General features: G+C 56.6%; 3 protein-coding genes across 3 annotated transcripts; 1 reads left to right on the forward strand and 2 right to left on the reverse strand.

Moving 5' to 3' along the window:
* The first annotated feature begins 66 nt into the window (after nt 1-66).
* PRADC1 (protease associated domain containing 1) lies at nt 67-3,809 on the forward strand. Its single transcript, XM_084203830.1, has 5 exons — nt 67-125; nt 1,257-1,357; nt 1,672-1,781; nt 2,403-2,570; nt 3,166-3,809. Exons 1-5 carry the CDS (start codon nt 80-82, stop codon nt 3,284-3,286), a joined length of 546 nt encoding a protein of 181 aa, XP_084059956.1. The 5' UTR covers nt 67-79; the 3' UTR covers nt 3,287-3,809.
* A 9-nt stretch (nt 3,810-3,818) lies between these two features.
* SMYD5 (SMYD family member 5) lies at nt 3,819-10,719 on the reverse strand. The gene is made up of 13 exons (XM_084203829.1): nt 10,592-10,719; nt 10,315-10,423; nt 9,629-9,768; nt 9,299-9,420; nt 8,625-8,694; nt 8,361-8,465; nt 7,864-7,926; nt 7,635-7,705; nt 6,804-6,910; nt 6,524-6,580; nt 6,211-6,305; nt 5,881-5,951; nt 3,819-5,356 (listed from the first exon to the last, which is right to left on the reverse strand). Exons 1-13 carry the CDS (start codon nt 10,655-10,657, stop codon nt 5,218-5,220), a joined length of 1,215 nt encoding a protein of 404 aa, XP_084059955.1. The 5' UTR covers nt 10,658-10,719; the 3' UTR covers nt 3,819-5,217.
* Nucleotides 10,720-14,279: 3,560 nt separating this feature from the next.
* LOC311153136 (homeobox protein not2-like) lies at nt 14,280-15,382 on the reverse strand (the record flags this gene model as incomplete). Its single annotated transcript, XM_084204746.1, has 2 exons — nt 14,280-14,438; nt 15,251-15,382. 2 exons carry the CDS (start codon nt 15,380-15,382, stop codon nt 14,280-14,282), a joined length of 291 nt encoding a protein of 96 aa, XP_084060872.1.
* Nucleotides 15,383-17,158: the final 1,776 nt, after the last annotated feature.

Genomic DNA, 17,158 nt, shown 5'->3' on the forward strand with positions numbered 1-17,158 from the left:
ACCAATAGGAAGGAGCGCCGTGAGCTCATCCACCAATGGGAAGCGCGGGGCGGGGCGGTGGGCGGGGCGCGGCGCAGCCATGCTGCTCTGGCTCTGGCTCTGCGTCTGCTGCTGGCCGGCCCGCGGTGAGTGAGGGACGTGGGAGGCACGGAGCGGGGACAGCGCCCGGGCCGCGCCGCCACCGCCCGCACCCCGCACCCGGACCGCGCACACACCCCAGGCATCCCGGGCCGGCCGCCTCCCCGCTCGGCGCACCGCGATCCCGGTGTATTCCCCTCCCGGCACCCCGGCCCCGCTGCGGTTCATCTCCCGTGTGTGTGTGCCGGTGTATTTCCCGTGCCGTGCCTGTGTCCCGGTGTATTTCCCGTGCCGTGTCTGTGTCCCGGTGTATTTGCCCTGCTGTATCTGTGTCCCCCTGTATTTCCCGTGCCGTGTCTGTGTCCCGGTGTATTTGCCCTGATGTATCTGTGTCCCCCTGTATTTCCCGTGCCGTGTCTGTGTCCCGGTGTATTTCCCCTCCCGGCAGCTCGGCCCCGTTGCGGTTCCTCTCCTCTACCCCTATCGGAGTACGGGGGCATTTCCCCTTGGTGCGCCCCCACCTGATTGCGTTTCTCCTCCTACATCCCGATCCGGGTGCATTTCCTCTCCTGCACCCCAGTCCAGATGCATTTCCTTGACTGCGTCCCAACATGGGTGCATTTCCCCTCCTGCATCCCCATCCTGGTGCAATTCCCCCAGTGCAGCTCGACCTAGTTGCATTTCCCCACCCAGCACCTCAATCCATCAGCGTTTTCCCTCGCTGGGGTCTGAGCCCCTTGGATTTCCCCCCGATCCAGGTCCATTTCCCATCACTGCGCCCCAGTTCCATTGCATTTCCTGCTGCATCCTAATCCAAGTGCATTTTCCCTCCCATTTGTGATCCTGGTGCGTTTCCCCTGTGTTCCCCTCGGTCTGGGTGCCTATCACCCCTCTCCCCTCCATGGTCCAGCAGCATTTTCCCCTTCCCCTTGAGCACCTCAGTCCCTGTGCTTTTCTTGCCCCCATCCCCTCTCGGCCCCTGGGAACTGCCCTGTTTGCCCTTGGAACACCCCAAAACCCTTGGGGTATTTTTGGTCCTGGGCCCAGCCAGGATTTGGCATTGCTGGAGGGCCTGTTCTCTCCCCCGTGGTTCAGGAGTGATAACTGGGACTTTTCCCCTTTTTTCAGGGACTTTGCCTTTAGTTTCCCTTGCCTCAGCTCTGTCCTTTCACCCCCAGGATTACGCATCCATGAGTATTTGTACTTCCAAGTGCTGAGCCCCGGAGACATCCGCTACATCTTCACTGCCACCCCAGCCAAGGATTTCGGTGGCGTGTTTGTAAGTATTAAAAACTGAATTTGCTTCTTCGGGTCCCTCCATCCCAATATTGCTCCTGGGTGGGACTCAGTGGTTTGGGGTTTTGATTAAAATGGAGCTCATTGCTCTTCCACAAGCATCCTAGGCCTCAGCAGAATTCCAGAGGAGGGGATTGGCCCTGGGGCTGGCTCTGAGTGTCCCTAAACGTGGGAGCCCAAAATCTCCCCCAAGCAGCCCCCAGAGGGATGAGCAGGGTGTAGGACAGCCCAGGTGGGCAGGGCTGGGGAGGGGGAGCAGCTCCATCCCCCGGCTCACCCCTGCCTGTCTCCTCGGAGAACACAAGGTACGACCAGATCCACCTGGTGCCGGCGGATCCTCCGGAGGCCTGTGGAGAGCTCAACAATGGGGTCTTCATCCAGGACCAGATCGCCTTGGTGGAGAGAGGGTAGGTCTGGCATCATGGCAGCTGCTGGGGGACCCTGCTGGGCAGGGGGGGCCCTGGCCACATCTCCCCATCACCTCCAGATTCATCCTGAGGCTTTCCCCACATAGATAAACCAGGAAAATGTGAGGGTGTTCCTACCCTGGAGAATTCAATCTTGTATTTTTTAGCCTGTGGCAAGGTAGAAAAAATGCTGTCTGGGTTCAGATTGAAAGAGAGTAGGTTTAGATTAGACAGTGGCAAAGAACTCTTCTCTGTGACAGGTTGCCCAAAGAAATTCTGGATGCCTCATATCCCTGGAGGTGTCCAAGGCCAGGTTGGACATCAGGGCTTGGAGCAGCCTGGGACAGTGGAAGGTGTCCCTGCCATGGCAGGGGTGCAACTGCATAAGTTTTAAGGTCTCTTCCATGCCAAACCATTCCAAGATTTTATTTCATGTTTTTTTAGCAGTGTGGGTGGCTTGTACCTAAAATGAGACTCAGAGGAGCAGGGTTTGGAGGAGGTGTGGAATCAGGGAGACAATCCCTAGTTTGGCTGTCTCCAGGCCAGCTCTGGCAAGTGCAGGCTCTGGAGCCACCTGTGGCCACCCCAGGTTGGTGACAGCATGGTCCCTCTGTGCCACAGGGGCTGCTCGTTCCTGTCTAAGACACGAGTGATCCAGGAGCACGGCGGGCGGGCCGTCATCATCGCAGACAACGCCTACGACAACGACAGCTTCTACATCGAGATGATCCAGGACAGCTCCCGGCGCACGGCCGACATCCCCGCGCTCTTCCTGCTGGGCAGGGACGGGTACGTGCCGGGCTGCCATCCCGGGTGGGACAGCTCTCCCTGCTGGGCAGGGACGGGTACGTGCCGGGCTGCCATCCCGGGTGGGACAGCTCTCCCGGGTGGGACAGCTCTCCCTGCTGGGCAGGGACGGGTACGTGCCGGGCTGCCATCCCGGGTGGGACAGCTCACAAACAGCTGAGTGACAACCTCACAGCAGGGAGGTTCAGATCTGTTAATTTAGGGTGCTCGAGGGGAAGGGGAAAATGCTGCTGGACCATGGAGGGGAGAGGGGTGATAGGCACCCAGACCAAGGGGAACACAGGGGAAACACACCAGGATCACGAGGCACTGAGGGAATATGCACTTGGATTAGGATGCAGCAGGAAATGCAATGGAACTGGGACGCAGTGATGGGAAAGGTACCTGGATCAGAGGGGAAATCCAAGGGGCTCAGACCCCACTGAGAGGAAATGCTGAAATTCAGTAATTAATCGAGTTGGGTTCAGTCCTGGTTAGTGGGCAGAGTTGGAGCTGGGTTGTGGTTTGTACTGGGGTCTGGCTGCACTCTCCCAGCCCTGGCAGCTCGGGAACAGCTGTCACCCCTCCGTCCCCCCAGGTACATGATCAGGCGCTCCCTGGAGCAGCACGGGCTCCCCTGGGCCGTCATCTCCATTCCTGTCAACGTCACCAGCATTCCCACCTACGAGATGATGCAGCCCCCCTGGACATTCTGGTAGCAGCAAAAGGCTGTGGGATCAAGAACTTCCTGGTGCATCCCAGGATCTTGCCCTAAGGACCAGGTTTGAGGAAAGGATCCCAACATGCTCCAGAGATCCCGCTGGATTCAGCCACAGGGAGATCTTTCTGCTGGCACTGGTGTGTGGCCAAGGGCAAACACCAATGCTAGGGGAAGCCTTGAGCCTGGCAAGCTGTGACTGTGTGGGAGGGAGGTGAGGGCCCAGAGCAGGCCAGCACTTCCCTGGAAACATTTGACCTTGTGCTGCTGATTTGGAGGGATGCAGGACTGGCAGGGATGGGGGGAGAGCGATACAGGCTTGGTCTGTACCAGCAGGACTCACCCAATGTCTGTATATTTTTGTCTGAGCTAATGAAGTCTGAGTAAGTTTTAGAGAAAGGGAAGTTTCTCTTTTATTTCCAGCAGTCAGCAGATGAAGGGATAAATCTCATCCTCAAATTTTTTCCTAGTAAAATTCTCCAAGTCCCTCCTGCAGCTGGGGCAGGGCTCATCAGAGCCTCATGGGACAGCACAGCCTCCAGTAGGGGAGGGCTGCTCACAAATCCAGAGCCCACACTTGCACAGGTGTCTGTTCCCTGAGCATTGTGTCCCCACAGGACCAGCCCCTGGCTCACAGGGGGGTGCCCTCTCTGCACTCAGCGCCCAGCAATACAAAGCACAGGTCCCCAGCTGTCACCAGGCTCGGTTTATTAGGAACACTGAAGGGGATGTGGCCCGGGACGGTTGGGGACAAGCAGTGGGAGGCAGGGCTGGCGGTGATGGCAGTGCCACAGGTATGCCACCCTCAGTCCCACAAACCAGCTGCCACAGACATAGCAGGAACACAGCTCCCTGAACTCCATGGAGGGAGGAAATAACCCTGGATACATCCTTGACCTGCTCCTGTCTTGAAGCCATTGTCCCTCCAGCCACATGGTCTGCACACAGGGACAGCACTGTGTGGCCTTGAGGGTGGCAGCATGGGATGGAAAACAAGGGGACATCCAGGGGGGCCATTCTGCATTGGCACATCTCCATGTGGAAGCACTGGGTGCAGGGAAGCACCCAGCACATGCTGCATCCCTGGGCACACCTTTGTCCCACGGCCAGCTGGAGGCAGGGACAACTCCCTCCCTAAAAAACCCAAAATGTCTTCTGGGTTTGGGATGACACCCCAGCCCACGTCAGCTCCTGGCCATGCTCCATCCCCACATGCTCCTGCAGTCACTACCCGGGGCTCTGTGTCACGGGAAGGATGAGCCAAGCTGGGAAGGAGGTGTCTGCAGGGTCAGCTCTGCTCTCCCTGCTGGACTTGAGCTCTAGGCCACCCTCCAAGGCATCCCCTGCAAGATCCTCCTGCCCCTCACTGCTGGCCAAGGCATGGGAAGGAGGATATATAAGGGCCTCAGCTCCATAGTGTGTAGATAGTGCTAATATAGACATTAAATAGTACCCTCGTGCACAGACACACGGACATACACACACACACGTTCCCCTCATCCCTGCAGGGTGGGAAGGACAAGCTCCTCTGCATCCACAGCCTGCACAGACACAGCAGAGCCACCTCACAGGTGACCAGCGTGGCGTCCCAGGGGCTCAATGGATCCCACTCTCCTCCAGCCTCCCCTGCAAGCACCAGCCAGCCCCACCGGGAACTGGGATGTGCTGGAGGGCCACTGGCTCACAGCTTGTCCTTGCAGGGAGGACAGGGACAGCCTGACACACACACACACGCACAGGGACAACATGGACAGGCAGGAGCAGGGCCTGCCTCCGGCTCCCAGCTGCCCCGCTCCAGCACCTTGGCACGCGGCCCCACCCGACCCCACAACACAACCCTGTTCTAAATTAAAGCTGCTGCCTCTTGGAGGAGCCTCCGGGCCCTTCCCTTCCCGTCCCATCCCTTCCCTCTCCTCTCGCCCGGGGCCAGGATCACACATCAGTCATCTCATCCTCCAGCTCGGCATCGTCCGTCTCTCCTTCGCCCTCCTCCTCTTCGTCCGACGTCACGTCGGCGTCGTCGGCTTGCGCGAGGCACTTGGGACACGAGCAGGTAAACAAGTAGTTCTCCCTGGCAGGAGGGCAGGCAGGAGACAGAGGCATAGTGTGGAGACAGGTACACTCCCACACTGCTGCTGGCCAGGGGTCGGGAAGAGAACAGCCGGGAAGGGGCTAAATGTGTCAGACCCAGAGGAGTCTGGGGGTTCCATGCTGCTGGCTCAGGCAGGGTAAAGGTACCCCAGGTGGAGAGGGGGATTCCTCAGCCCCACTGAGGTGATGGGACGGGGGACAGTGACCCCCAGCATGAACCCTTACCCTTGAGGGACAGAGAAGGAAAAGGAAGGGTCTGCAGGTGTAACCCTGCAGAGAGAGGGGGGAACCCAAATCCTACAACACATTACAAGGAGCTCAAAGCACCAGAAGCACCAGGTGCTGCACACATCCCCTGCCACGTGCCCACTGAAGTTCACAGCAGCCTGTGCACAGCCACACCCCGAGGCATACACAGCCCCGGGGTGGGGATGCTGCCCTGCTGCATGTTTGGGGTGTCAAGGGGTGTGAGGTGCCCCCCAGGTGGCTCCAGGCAGCCCCTACCTGAGTATCTTGTTGCGGCTGTGTCTGCTCCGCTCCCTCTGACAGCAGTCTAAGTAACTGATGCAGATTTCCTGGCAGCAAACAAATGGGCTGGCCTCAGAATCACTCCCCATGATCCCAAAGCAGCAGGATTTCTCCCAGTCCCTCTCAGAATCAGGGAGAAACAGGGGGTCTAGCAGCCCCTACATGGGATGGGGACTGAATTCCTCTGCCAAGATGATGCAGGACACAGGAGGTTTTGGGGCTGGGGTCCATGGAGGATGTAGGGGACACAGGGATGATGCCAAGGTGTGAGGTCATCTCAGGTCCACCCAGGCCCTGCTGTCTCACCTCTCCTGCTTCGATGTCCTCCAGAGCAGTGAGATGCAGGAGGAAGTTGTTTTCTGGGAAGGATGTCTCAGCATTGGGGATGCAGCTGTGGTTACCTACAGGCAATACAATCTCTGCTAAATACCTGAGTGACGCCTGGAACCACATCACATCTGAGTGCATTCAAGGCAGGACTTGGACCCATCACATCCACCCCATCCCGTCCCACAGACGGCAAGCACAAACCCCTTTCTCCAGAGAGAGAGGTGAGCCAGCCTAGCACGGGACATTTCCTTCCTCACTACTGGTTTTCCTCTCAGTCCTTGTTACTTACAGCAGCTCTGCAGCACGTAGAGCCCTGATCCCTCGCAGTTGAGGAACTCTCCCGACTCTGCAGCACAGAGAGAGGGGTTAGAGCTCTGCATGGTCCATTCCAGCTCTTCCACACACAAGCACGAAGGAACATCCATCAACATGGAACACCCACAGCCAGCACGGCCTGGGCGCTGCAGAGGGATTTCCCAAGAGCCTTTCTCTCCCACTGGGAGGGGATGGAGGACCAAGATTCATACCCCGAGGCTGCCTGCCCCGTCCCTGCACTCCCAGAGCCTCACCCTTCTCAATGTCCTTGTAGAGCTGGTCGATGAAGGCGTCCAGCTCCTCCCGCTGCAGCATGGGCAGGTCCAGCGCATCACACGCGTGCACCCACTGGCTCAGGGAGCTGGGGGAACAGGGGACATGCGACAGTGTCACAGGGCTTCAGGGAGCTGGGGAGCAGTGGGACAGTGCCACAGTGCCTGGGAAGCAGTGACACAGTGCCACAGTGCCTGGGAAGCAGTGGGACACTGCCACAGTGCCTGGGAAGCAGTGGGACACTGCCACAGTGCCACAGTGCCTGGGGAGCAGTGGGACAGTGCCACAGTGCTTGGGGAGCAGTGGGATAGTGCCACAGTGCCACAGTGCCTGGGGAGCAGTGGGACACTGCCACAGTGCTTGGGGAGCAGTGGGACAGTGACACAGTGCCACAGTGCCTGGGGAGCAGTGGGACACTGCCACAGTGCTTGGGGAGCAGTGGGACAGTGACACAGTGCCACAGTGCCTGGGGAGCAGTGGGACAGTGACACAGTGACACAGTGCCACAGTGCCTGGGGAGCAGTGGGACAGTGACACAGTGCCTGAGGAGCAGTGGGGCACTGTCACAATGCTGTCAGAAACAGCAGAACATTTTTACACTCCCATAGTGCTGTCAGCACACAGTGAGACCTTGCAGAGGTGATCCAAGGTGGCTCAGAGCAGCCAAGGTCTGACAGAGGGATGTGAAAGGGTTGGACACAGCCAAGATGAAGTTTTTTTAAGTCTGCCCCTGTCTCCCCATCTCTTAAACCCAGCCATTCACATTCCACATCTGCACTGCCTGGCAAGGAGCACCCACAAAGCCCCATTACCTGGTTCCTATGCCTTGGCCATTGGTCCCGACGAGGGCAAAGAGGGATCGAAAGCCTTCTGGAGTGAACCACTGCAGAAGGGACAGACAGAGGAACTGAGGCCAGCAGCCTGCAGGAGCTCCTTGCTCTGCAATGCTTCAGGGAGCTTTGGGGAAGCAAGGAACCAGCAGAGTCCCAGGGGAAGCCCTGGCCAACGCTCCTGGGCTATCTGGGAGGCAGATCCACTCACCCTGCTGAGATATTCATCATAGAGGGCTTCGGTGAAGAGCAGCCGCAGCAGCTCCAGCTGGCCCTGGCAGGGCACAGAGCACAGTCAGGGTGGGGGTGCTGTGGGTGCCAGCCCCGTGCTGAGGCTGAGCCCAGGCCAGAGGCTCCAGAAGGGCTCGGGCTCCCCGGCCTGCCCTGCATGGCTGGAGGCTGCTGCCCTCAGAGCCGTGAAATCCACCCATCTTAGCAGCAAAAGCCACCCACTCAGCAGCTAAATATCACGCTGTCCCAGCCCACAGCAGGAACATCTCCCCCACAGGAAGGAGCAGTATAGCCCATGAAAGCATCACAAGGCCAAAACCCTCTAAGCAACAACTTCCTCACTGTCAGGGCCCTCCCTTTAAGCCTGGAGTTTCCAGTGTTTCATATCCCTGCAGTAATGAGGCTTTTGCATCTGTCGGCTCACAGACACAGGCAGGAGGAGGAAGCCTCAAGGATTTAAGAGCTGCTGGGTCTTACCTTAAATTTGTCCCCCAGCAGCTTGTGCACAATCTCCTCTTCTTCATTTGCTGTCTTGTTGCAGAACTGGGAGAAAGCCTTGATCCACCACTCCTTGTCTTTAGCCTGACAAAAAAATCAAGCAGAGGCATTGCACCAACACCACTTTCCTCCCCAGCCCAGAGAGAGGGAGGATTGTCAGAATAAATGCTGAGAAAGCCAGGCCAAGGAAACAGAGCCTTGGGAATAACATCCACAGTGGGATAACAAAACCACCCACCGTACCTGTTTGATGGTGGCAACCATCCTGGCCATCAGCATGATGCTGGAGGTCTCTGGGGGGTAATGCATGTTTCTGTGGGATTAAAATGGAGAAGAGATGAGCAAATCAGGGCTGGCATGGGAATGAAAAGCTGGAGAGAGGCAGAAACAGCTGCCATAGGTATGGTCAGGCCTGCACTGATCCAGCACACCAGAGTGGTCAGTGCAGCATTGCTCTGTGGAGAGAAACCTGCACTCACCTTCCTGTTCCACCCATACAAACAATCACCCTCCATCCTGCTCACTCTGCTGGGGCTTGGGACAAGATTTGGGTCAAGGATGTTGCTTATCCCCTCTGGAACCCTTTTTTTTTGAAAGCAGAGACAGAAATGGGCCCATGGGATACTACAAGGAGGATCTCCCAGAGGGTGGAGATCCGCAGGAGCACCATAAAACTGCAGGAGTGAGGGATGTGCATAGCTCAGCGCTTTGTAGCTCTTCAGTGGGAGAGAAATAAGGAGTGCTCAGCCCAAACTCTTGGGCTGCCAATGTCACAACACCCAACCAGGAGAAAGAGCTGGGCACTGTACCACGGCCACCTCCACCCTCCAGCCACCTTGTGCAGGGATGCACAGCAAAGAGCCAGCCCAGGAGAGCCACCTCCCTTGCCATGGAGCCACAGGCAGGTCAGGCCCTACCTCCATGCCTCCTGCAGCTTGTTGAGGGGGTGCGTGGGGTCGTCCCGGGACGGGCCGAGGCAGAGGACCTGGTGGTACTGCTCCAGAGCTGCCTGCCTGCATTCTGCACTGCAGTACGTCACCTAGAGAGAGGGGACAGCACTGGCATTGGCTGTGGCAGCAGGAAAAGGGGCTCCTAGATCCAGATGAGCCAGCTGTGCCCCCTCCCTGACCAGCAGAGCCCTGGCTCTCTAGCCCATGGCATGGAAAGGCAGACAGCACAAGAGCCCAGCTGGATAGGAAGGACTCAAGGATCCCAGGAGAGCACAGTCCCTCCTGGAAGCCCCATACCTGGCAGCGGGGACACTGCTGGTGCAGGTCTTTCCTGATGCTGCACTGCTCCGGGTGAGGCAGCACCAGGGAGCTCTTCCCCAGCAGGCGCTGGGCGTTCTCCTCGGCCGTCTCCAGCGCCCGCAGGCAGTGATCACAGGCTGTGGGAGACAGGAAGGGTGGGTGGGTGGGTGGAGGGATGGAGGAATGGAGGGATGGATGGATGGATGGATGGATGGATGGATGGATGGATGGATGGATGGATGGATGGATGGATGGATGCCACAGGAAAGCCTTCAGAAAGCGAAGGGACCAGAACCCAAGGCAAAGCAACACAACTGGTACCAACACCAGAGAGGAAAAAGGGGATGGGGCTTGGAGCAACCTGGGCTAGGGCAAGGTGTCCCTGCCCGTGCTAGGGGTGGAATATGATCTTTAAGGCCCCTTCCAACCCAACCCATTCCAAGATTCTATGGTAGCACATTCTATCTGGCACATTCCTCCAGAGCAGATGGAAATCACCATCCCTCAGATGACACCTGAACTTGTCAACAGTTTAGTGCAGAGGAAGAAAAGGCAGCAGGGCCACCTTTACAGAGGCGCTATGACATATCCAAACCCTTCCCTTGGTACCTCTGCGGTCCCGCGCTCACCCCACCGGGACAGGTGACAGGGATGGGGACCCGCCACCAGCGCCAGCCGCTCACCCCGGTAGTTGTACAGGGCGTTCCAGAGGAACTGGGATGACACCACCGGCCTCTCCACGAAGACTGTTTCCCCTTTGCGGATGTTTCTGGTGGCGAACAAGCCCTTTCCCTGCCGAGGGACGACCACGGGTCAGGGACGCGCCCGAAGCCGAGTCATACCCGGGAGCTGAGGGAATCCCTCCATGTCCTCCATCCCTGCGGGCTTCTGCTCGCTGCGCCCCCCAGGCCGGGCGGGAAGGGAGGGACCCTCACGGAGGGCAGACCGCGGGCTGCTCACCTTGGCGCTGCTGATGAACCGCGCCTCCGCCGCAGCCCCGGCGTGTGGCCCCGCCGCGGCCGCCATCTTCGGGCGGCGACTTCCCCGCCCTGACCCGCCGGGCAGCGCCTCTTCCTCTTCCTCCTCCTCCTCCTCTTCCTCCTCCTCCTCCTCCGCCCCCTGCGCCCCTCAGGGGTCCGCGCTCGCCATCTCCCCCCTCAGCCGCGGGGCGCGGGGGCCGGCGGCCATCTTGGCCCCCCTTCCACAGCCCCCGGCCAGCGTCTGAAAACAGCGCCAAAACACCCGAAAACGGCGCCAAAACACCCCAAAACAGACCAAAACGGGGCCGGGGCGCTGCTGCTGCCGCCCCAAATCGTACAGGAGTTTGCTGTCTCTCCCCAGACAGTTATTATTATTTAATGGTTGAGAAATAGCCGTCACAGCCCTGTCAGGCACAAGTTCCCCCCTCACCTTGAGGTCTCCCCTCGTGGAGAGAGGAGGCATCGCCCACTGCCCTGCGCACCCGAAACTGGCCTAACTTCCCCAAAAAAGCCTTCAAAACACGCTACTGTGGCCGCTCTGCCCTCGCTGCCTCCTGCCTGGGGGTCTGCAAAGCCTTAAAGCCCAAGGAAATGCGTGTTTGGTTGTATTTACTAATTCACAGCGCCGCGGCTCAGCCCCGCTCCTCGCTGGCCAGGCGGCGGGAGCGGGGTTGGGAACGTTCGGGGCTTTGGGCAGTGCTTCGGTGTCACTAGATGTCACTGTCGGCTCGTGGCGGGGACACGACACCGGCTGACAAGGCGGGAGCTGCCACCTCCATGCCCGGGCCAGCAGCTGCAGCGTGGCCTCAGGACTGGCCCCGGACCCAGGGCTGGCCACTGCTCCGGCCACCCGGCGGGGGGACAAGGGACAAGCAGGCTGCCAGGGCCACGTCCCCTGGCCGTGCGGTGGGATCCAGGGCCGGTGGGGCCAGCGCAGGCGGTGCTCCGTCACACTGTGCCATGGCAGGGACAAGCGAGGCACAGTGGGGCAATCCTGCTGTCTCTCACCATTACATCCTCAGCGATTCATGGAATATTTGTGTGGGAAAAGCCCTCTAAGACTAATGAGTGCAATGTTCCCTGGCACTGCCAAGGCCACAACTGAGCCATGTTCCCAAGTGCTACATCCACACAGCTTTTAAATCTCACCAGGGATGGGGATTCCACTACTGCAGATATGCCAGGGCTGCACAGCCCTTCCTGTGAATGAATTTATCCCAACATCCAATATAAACCTTCCCTGTCACAGCCTGCGGCCATTTCCTCAGATTTCTTTATGGAAAGGGGTGGAATGGGCATTGGCAGGGTCTGCCCAGGGAGGTTTGGAGTCCCCATCCCCTGAGATGTCCAAGGAAGGCTTGCACGTGGCACTCAGAGATTTTGGGCTCAGTGACCTTGGAGGGATTGTCCAGCCTCTATGATCCTGGGATTCCTCTGCTCCTGTCCCTGTTCCCTGGAGCAGAGCCCGACCCCCCGGCTGTCCCCTCCTGCCAGGAGCTGTGCAGAGCCACAAGGGCCCCCTGAGCCTCCTTTGCTCCAGGCTGAGCCCCTGCCCAGCTCCTCAGGGATTCTCCAGCCCCTGCCCAGCTCCTCAGGGATTCTCCAGCCCCTGCCCAGCTCCTCAGGAATTCTGCAGCCCCTGCCCAGCTCCTCAGGGATTCTGCAGCCCCTGCCCAGCTCCTCAGGGATTCTGCAGCCCCTGCCCAGCTCCTCAGGGATTCTCCAGCCCCTGCCCAGCTCCTCAGGGATCCTCCAGCCCTTCCCAGCTCCTCAGGGATTCTCCAGCCCTTTCCCAGCTCCTCAGGGATTCTCCAGCCCCTGCCCAGCTCCTCAGGGATCCTCCAGCCCTTCCCAGCTCCTCAGGGATTCTCCAGCCCCTTCCCAGCTCCCTCCGGGATTCTCCAGCCCCTTCCCAGCTCCCTCAGGGATTCTCCAGCCCCTTCCCAGCTCTGTTCCCTGCCCTGGCCACTCTCCAACCCCTCATGCTAGCAGAACAGGAGCTGCAGAGAAGGCTTGGCCACATCTTGCAGACACAAGTTCTTGTTCTCCAGGAGCCTGAGCACCCCATATTCACCCAGCATGACTGCTCTTCCTGAAAATGTAGTTTTTTCTCGGAAGGAACCAGCCCAGAGATAGTAACTCCCTTCATCTACTTTGATATGGGGTCATCAATCAATTGAAAAAAAATCTTTATTATATATTTTGTCCAAAATAATTTATTAAGAAAAAAACCTCAAACTCTTTTGAGAAAGATGAAAATATATCTGGTTGGGGTTTTTTTTGTTACTAATTTCAAGTGAAAATTCAAGTGAGTACTTGGAAATTTTTCCATCTGGTTTTTGTTTTTACACTCAATCTATCTCTTTTTAAAATTAACTCGATTTTTATCAAGAGACAAAGTAAATAAATAAGTGACACATATTAAGGCAAAAAAAAAAAGGTATTTCTATAAATAACAATGTAAGAGTAAAGTGATATACAGTGTTCTAGGTCAGAAAGAGACAGAATAAATTATCCTGAGCTGATGGGCTGTGCTTGCTGCCGTAGGAAGGCAAGGTGACAGCCTGAGTCCTTAGACCTGGCCCCCCAAAGCCTTCCCTGCCCCCAAAAATCCAGCTGTTAACTGCATTGGGCAGCTCCAGATGTGCTGGAGCGCTCCAGGTGCTGTGTCCCAGGGCACCTGCGGGGATAATGAGGAGAGAACAGAGCAGCTGCTTGTGTCTGGGCCACAGTGGCACGTCTGGCCGCGGGGCAGGGGGCTGTCTGGTGCAGCAGCTGAGAGTTGGAGCTGGTTTTTACTGCAGCCTCCAGCCCTGCACCTCGGCCAGCCCCGGGGCCGGCTCCCTGCAGCAGCACACACACACACACACACACACACCCTGGGCAAGGACAGCAGTGCCAGGGGACACACACTGCTGGGGCTGGATCCAGCTCTGGGGAGCCATGGAAAAGGCACAGACACAGCAAGGCACTGACGGAGGAGGCACTTCTGCTCCAGGGCAGGGGCAGACACTGCTCCTCACATCCAGGAGTCTGAGTGTGGCAGCAAAGGGCTCCCCTCTTTGGAGTATTGTGGTTGTGATTGATCTGAACGTCAAACATGGGAGTCAAATTCAGAGGAAGAAGCGATCAGGGAGATTCTCCTCTTTCCTCCTTGGGGCACGCAGCCACACATAACATGAGTGACCCTGGTTTGAAATGTCCTTGTGCTCAGAGGCATCAGAGACAGCATCCCATTGCCTGCCCAGCATCACAGACTCTCTGATTGTCACTCCAGCATCAAAATCACCCTCTGATTGTCACCCCCACACCAGAGAAACCAGCAGATTGTCACCCAACATCAGAATCACCCTCTGATTGTCACCCCAGTATCAGTCACTCTGATTCTCATCCCAGCACCAGAGACACCCTGATTGTCACACCAGCCTCTCTGCTGGAAACTGTGTGTGTCCTGGTGCTTCATGAGCAAACAGGAGATCACCTGCCATCAAGTGTCGAAGCCCCAGGAATTACAGCACTTGGCTACCGAACAGCAGCCAAAGAAATTCGGGGGGTTCCTTCCAGCCAGCTGCAGTTTAGTCCTATGGCTCTCAGATCAGTCTCACTTGGACCAAAGCAGCCCAGACACGTCCCCAGGCACCAAAAACCAGCCCAGTCTCCTGGGCTGTTCAAAGCTCCACGTCCACGGGGTCCTCCTCGTGGTCCTTGCTGTCGGTGGAGTCGGCGCTCGCAGGCTGGATCACCCCGAACTGAGACAGCTTTGCCGCCTTCTGCTCCATGCTCTGCTTCCTCCACTTGATCCTCCGGTTCTGGAACCAGACTTTGACCTGGATGGGAATGGCGCAACAGCTTAATCCAAGGGCTCCAGAAGGCCTTTTCCAATCCACGTGCTTCTGAGGTGGGTAACCTCAAAAAGCAGGGTTCCTTAAATGGGGACCTGCGTTATTCCCTCAGGGAATAGTGACTGAGAACAGGAGGAGGTGAAACTACGGAGGCCAGAGCGGTGATGGGAAAGGATAAGGGGACAGCAGCTACACTGAGAAGGCTCTGGGCAGGGAAGTGAAGGAAGCAGCTCCCTGAGGAGCCCCTGAACCCATCCTCAGGACTGCTGTTACCACAGGGCATGAGACCCCCAATAATTATGCATTGTCCCCCAGAACTAGCCTTGTTTTTCTCTCCCTTTTTCCCAGCTGAATTTAGATCCCACTGTGGAAGATCACCTGGCTTCTTCTTTTCACACTAATCAAGCAGTTTACTGTGGGAGGAGCAGGAACTCACAGGGCAAAGCAGGGAAATAATTATATCCAGTGTCATAAAAGGACACTTGAAACAGTCTCCAGAGCATCATGGCAATGCAGACACAGCAACCAACCCAGCCTGAACTCTAAAGCACATCAGGGTTGTGCTCCTGAACGCTTTTTGTTCCACTTCATGGATTCAGAAATCTTATCCAGAAACCATCCAAACTCCAGGCACATCTCTTGAATGTCACCTGGCAGCAGGGTGTCCCACAGGTCACTTTGCACCGTGTTATCCTCCCACCACGCTTCCCAGTGGGAAGGTCAACACAGAGCAGTGGGACCATCAGCACAGAGCAGCCCCAGGATCAGTTCCACAGCTCAGCCCCACCACCCCTTACCTGGGTCTCTGTGAGATGCAGAGTTGCAGCCAGGTCCACCCTCTCCGTGCCCACCATGTACTGCTGCTTGAGGAACTCCTGCTCCAGCCGCTCCAGCTGCTCTGGTTTGAAGACCGTGCGCACTCTCTTCATCTTGCAGGGCCCCCCCGACCTCCAAGGCCCAGCAGGACCCAGCGGGGTGGTCCCCACACAGTGAGACAACTCCAGACCTGCCAGAAAGCAGCAAAAATTGAAGGGGTCTGCAGCAAAGGAGATGGGAGGAAGTAGCACCAAACCCAGCAGAGATGTCCCTGCCCTGTCCCTACCCAGATAATATCATCCAGGCTCCTTCTCCCATGAAAAGCTGGAGTAGAAGAACTTTTGAGGGCCTGTTTTGTGGTTCTACCCTCAGGGTCCACCAAGGACAGTCCTGGACAAGCAGCCAGACCCAAAGAAATCAGCACTCAGTGGGCGGGCAGGATTTGACCTTTGCCTGCACAGGACCTTTGTAACAGGACAATAAATTGCATCAAGAGCTGCAGAACACAAAATCCCACCTGTCTCCAGAACCCCTGAAACACAAATGTTAAATGTCTGGGGGAGTTGACTCCTGCCTGGCCCCTGGTTTTCCCCTTCCCTTGGCACACGGGCTCAGTGTCCAGGATCCAGCTCTCATTCAGGACCACATCCTGCACCTCTGCTCCCCATAAAGTTCCCAGGGGTGCTGATGATTTAGCAGGACTAACAAGTGTATCTGACCTGTCTGGTTTCCAGCTGTGGCCTGAGGATAACCGTAATTAGCATAAATTAACATACAATCCAACACCAGCACTGCCACTGGCCCCTGACTGAGAGCAGGTCTGCCTTCCCCAACCCCTCGTCCTCCCTGATCCAGCTGATGTCCCTGCTCACTGCCGAGCAGGTCCTTGAAATTCCCTTCCCAGCCCAGCCACCACGATTCCAGGTGATTGCACTGGAGAGCTCCTCCAGGGCTCCCAGCACAGCCCGAAGGGTTTAGGAGCCATAGGAGCCACGGAAGGCCAGCACTGATGGCACCACGGCTTCTCCAGCACCAGACTCACTTTAACATAACCCACTACTTACAGCCAGTGGGGTTTTCCCTGTGGAAAGCACCGAATGCACTGGCAGGATCAGACCATTAATGGTCCCCATCTCTGCTGCTCCTAAATATTGTGGCAAGCCAGGTTTCTCTAGCTTTTATGGAAATACTGCACATAATGATCCCCATTCACACCTGCTACTTATCTCTCCTTTAATGACTGATCTTGTCAAGTTCTCCAGGCACAAACCTGCACCTTGACCTACTTATTTTCATTAATTGGGTGCAAGTTCTGCTGTGTTTAAGGATTTGTGGGACGGAGACCTGACAGCTTAACAGCCGTAATTGCACTTTAAACTATTTTCATCATTAAAATCTTTTCACCCATCACTTTTTCTTTCTATTTTAACACTAGAATAATAGCAAGTGTAATTTCCAACATGAAACGCTGAGTGGAAATCGCTCTGCAAATTGTTTAACTGTGTTTTCATACCTGGATGTTTGATATAATACAAAGATTAACACAATTCTGCAGATGCTGTCTCGTGAAATAAATAATATATTAAATAGTTGTTCTAAGTACTTAATAAAAGATCAGCAAATGCTTTTGGTGTGTGAATATTGTAGCATCAGGATCAAATCTGGAGTTCTTTATACACAGGGAAACCTGGCTGCAGGTTTTGCCTGGACAACAGCGAGATCACCCTCTGGATGCTAAAAAGGAATACTTAATTGCAAGAAAAATACTTTGAATAGAGATACTTTGTTAAAATCACTTGGTCGTTGTCCTTATAAAGTTCCAGTGAAAATAGATCCGGCAGTATCATCCATCACCACGGTGCAAATTTTACCCATAAATCAACAAAAAC

Source organism: Fringilla coelebs, assembly GCF_963513975.1.
Source record: "Fringilla coelebs genome assembly, chromosome: 4".
NCBI lineage: Eukaryota > Metazoa > Chordata > Aves > Passeriformes > Fringillidae > Fringilla > Fringilla coelebs.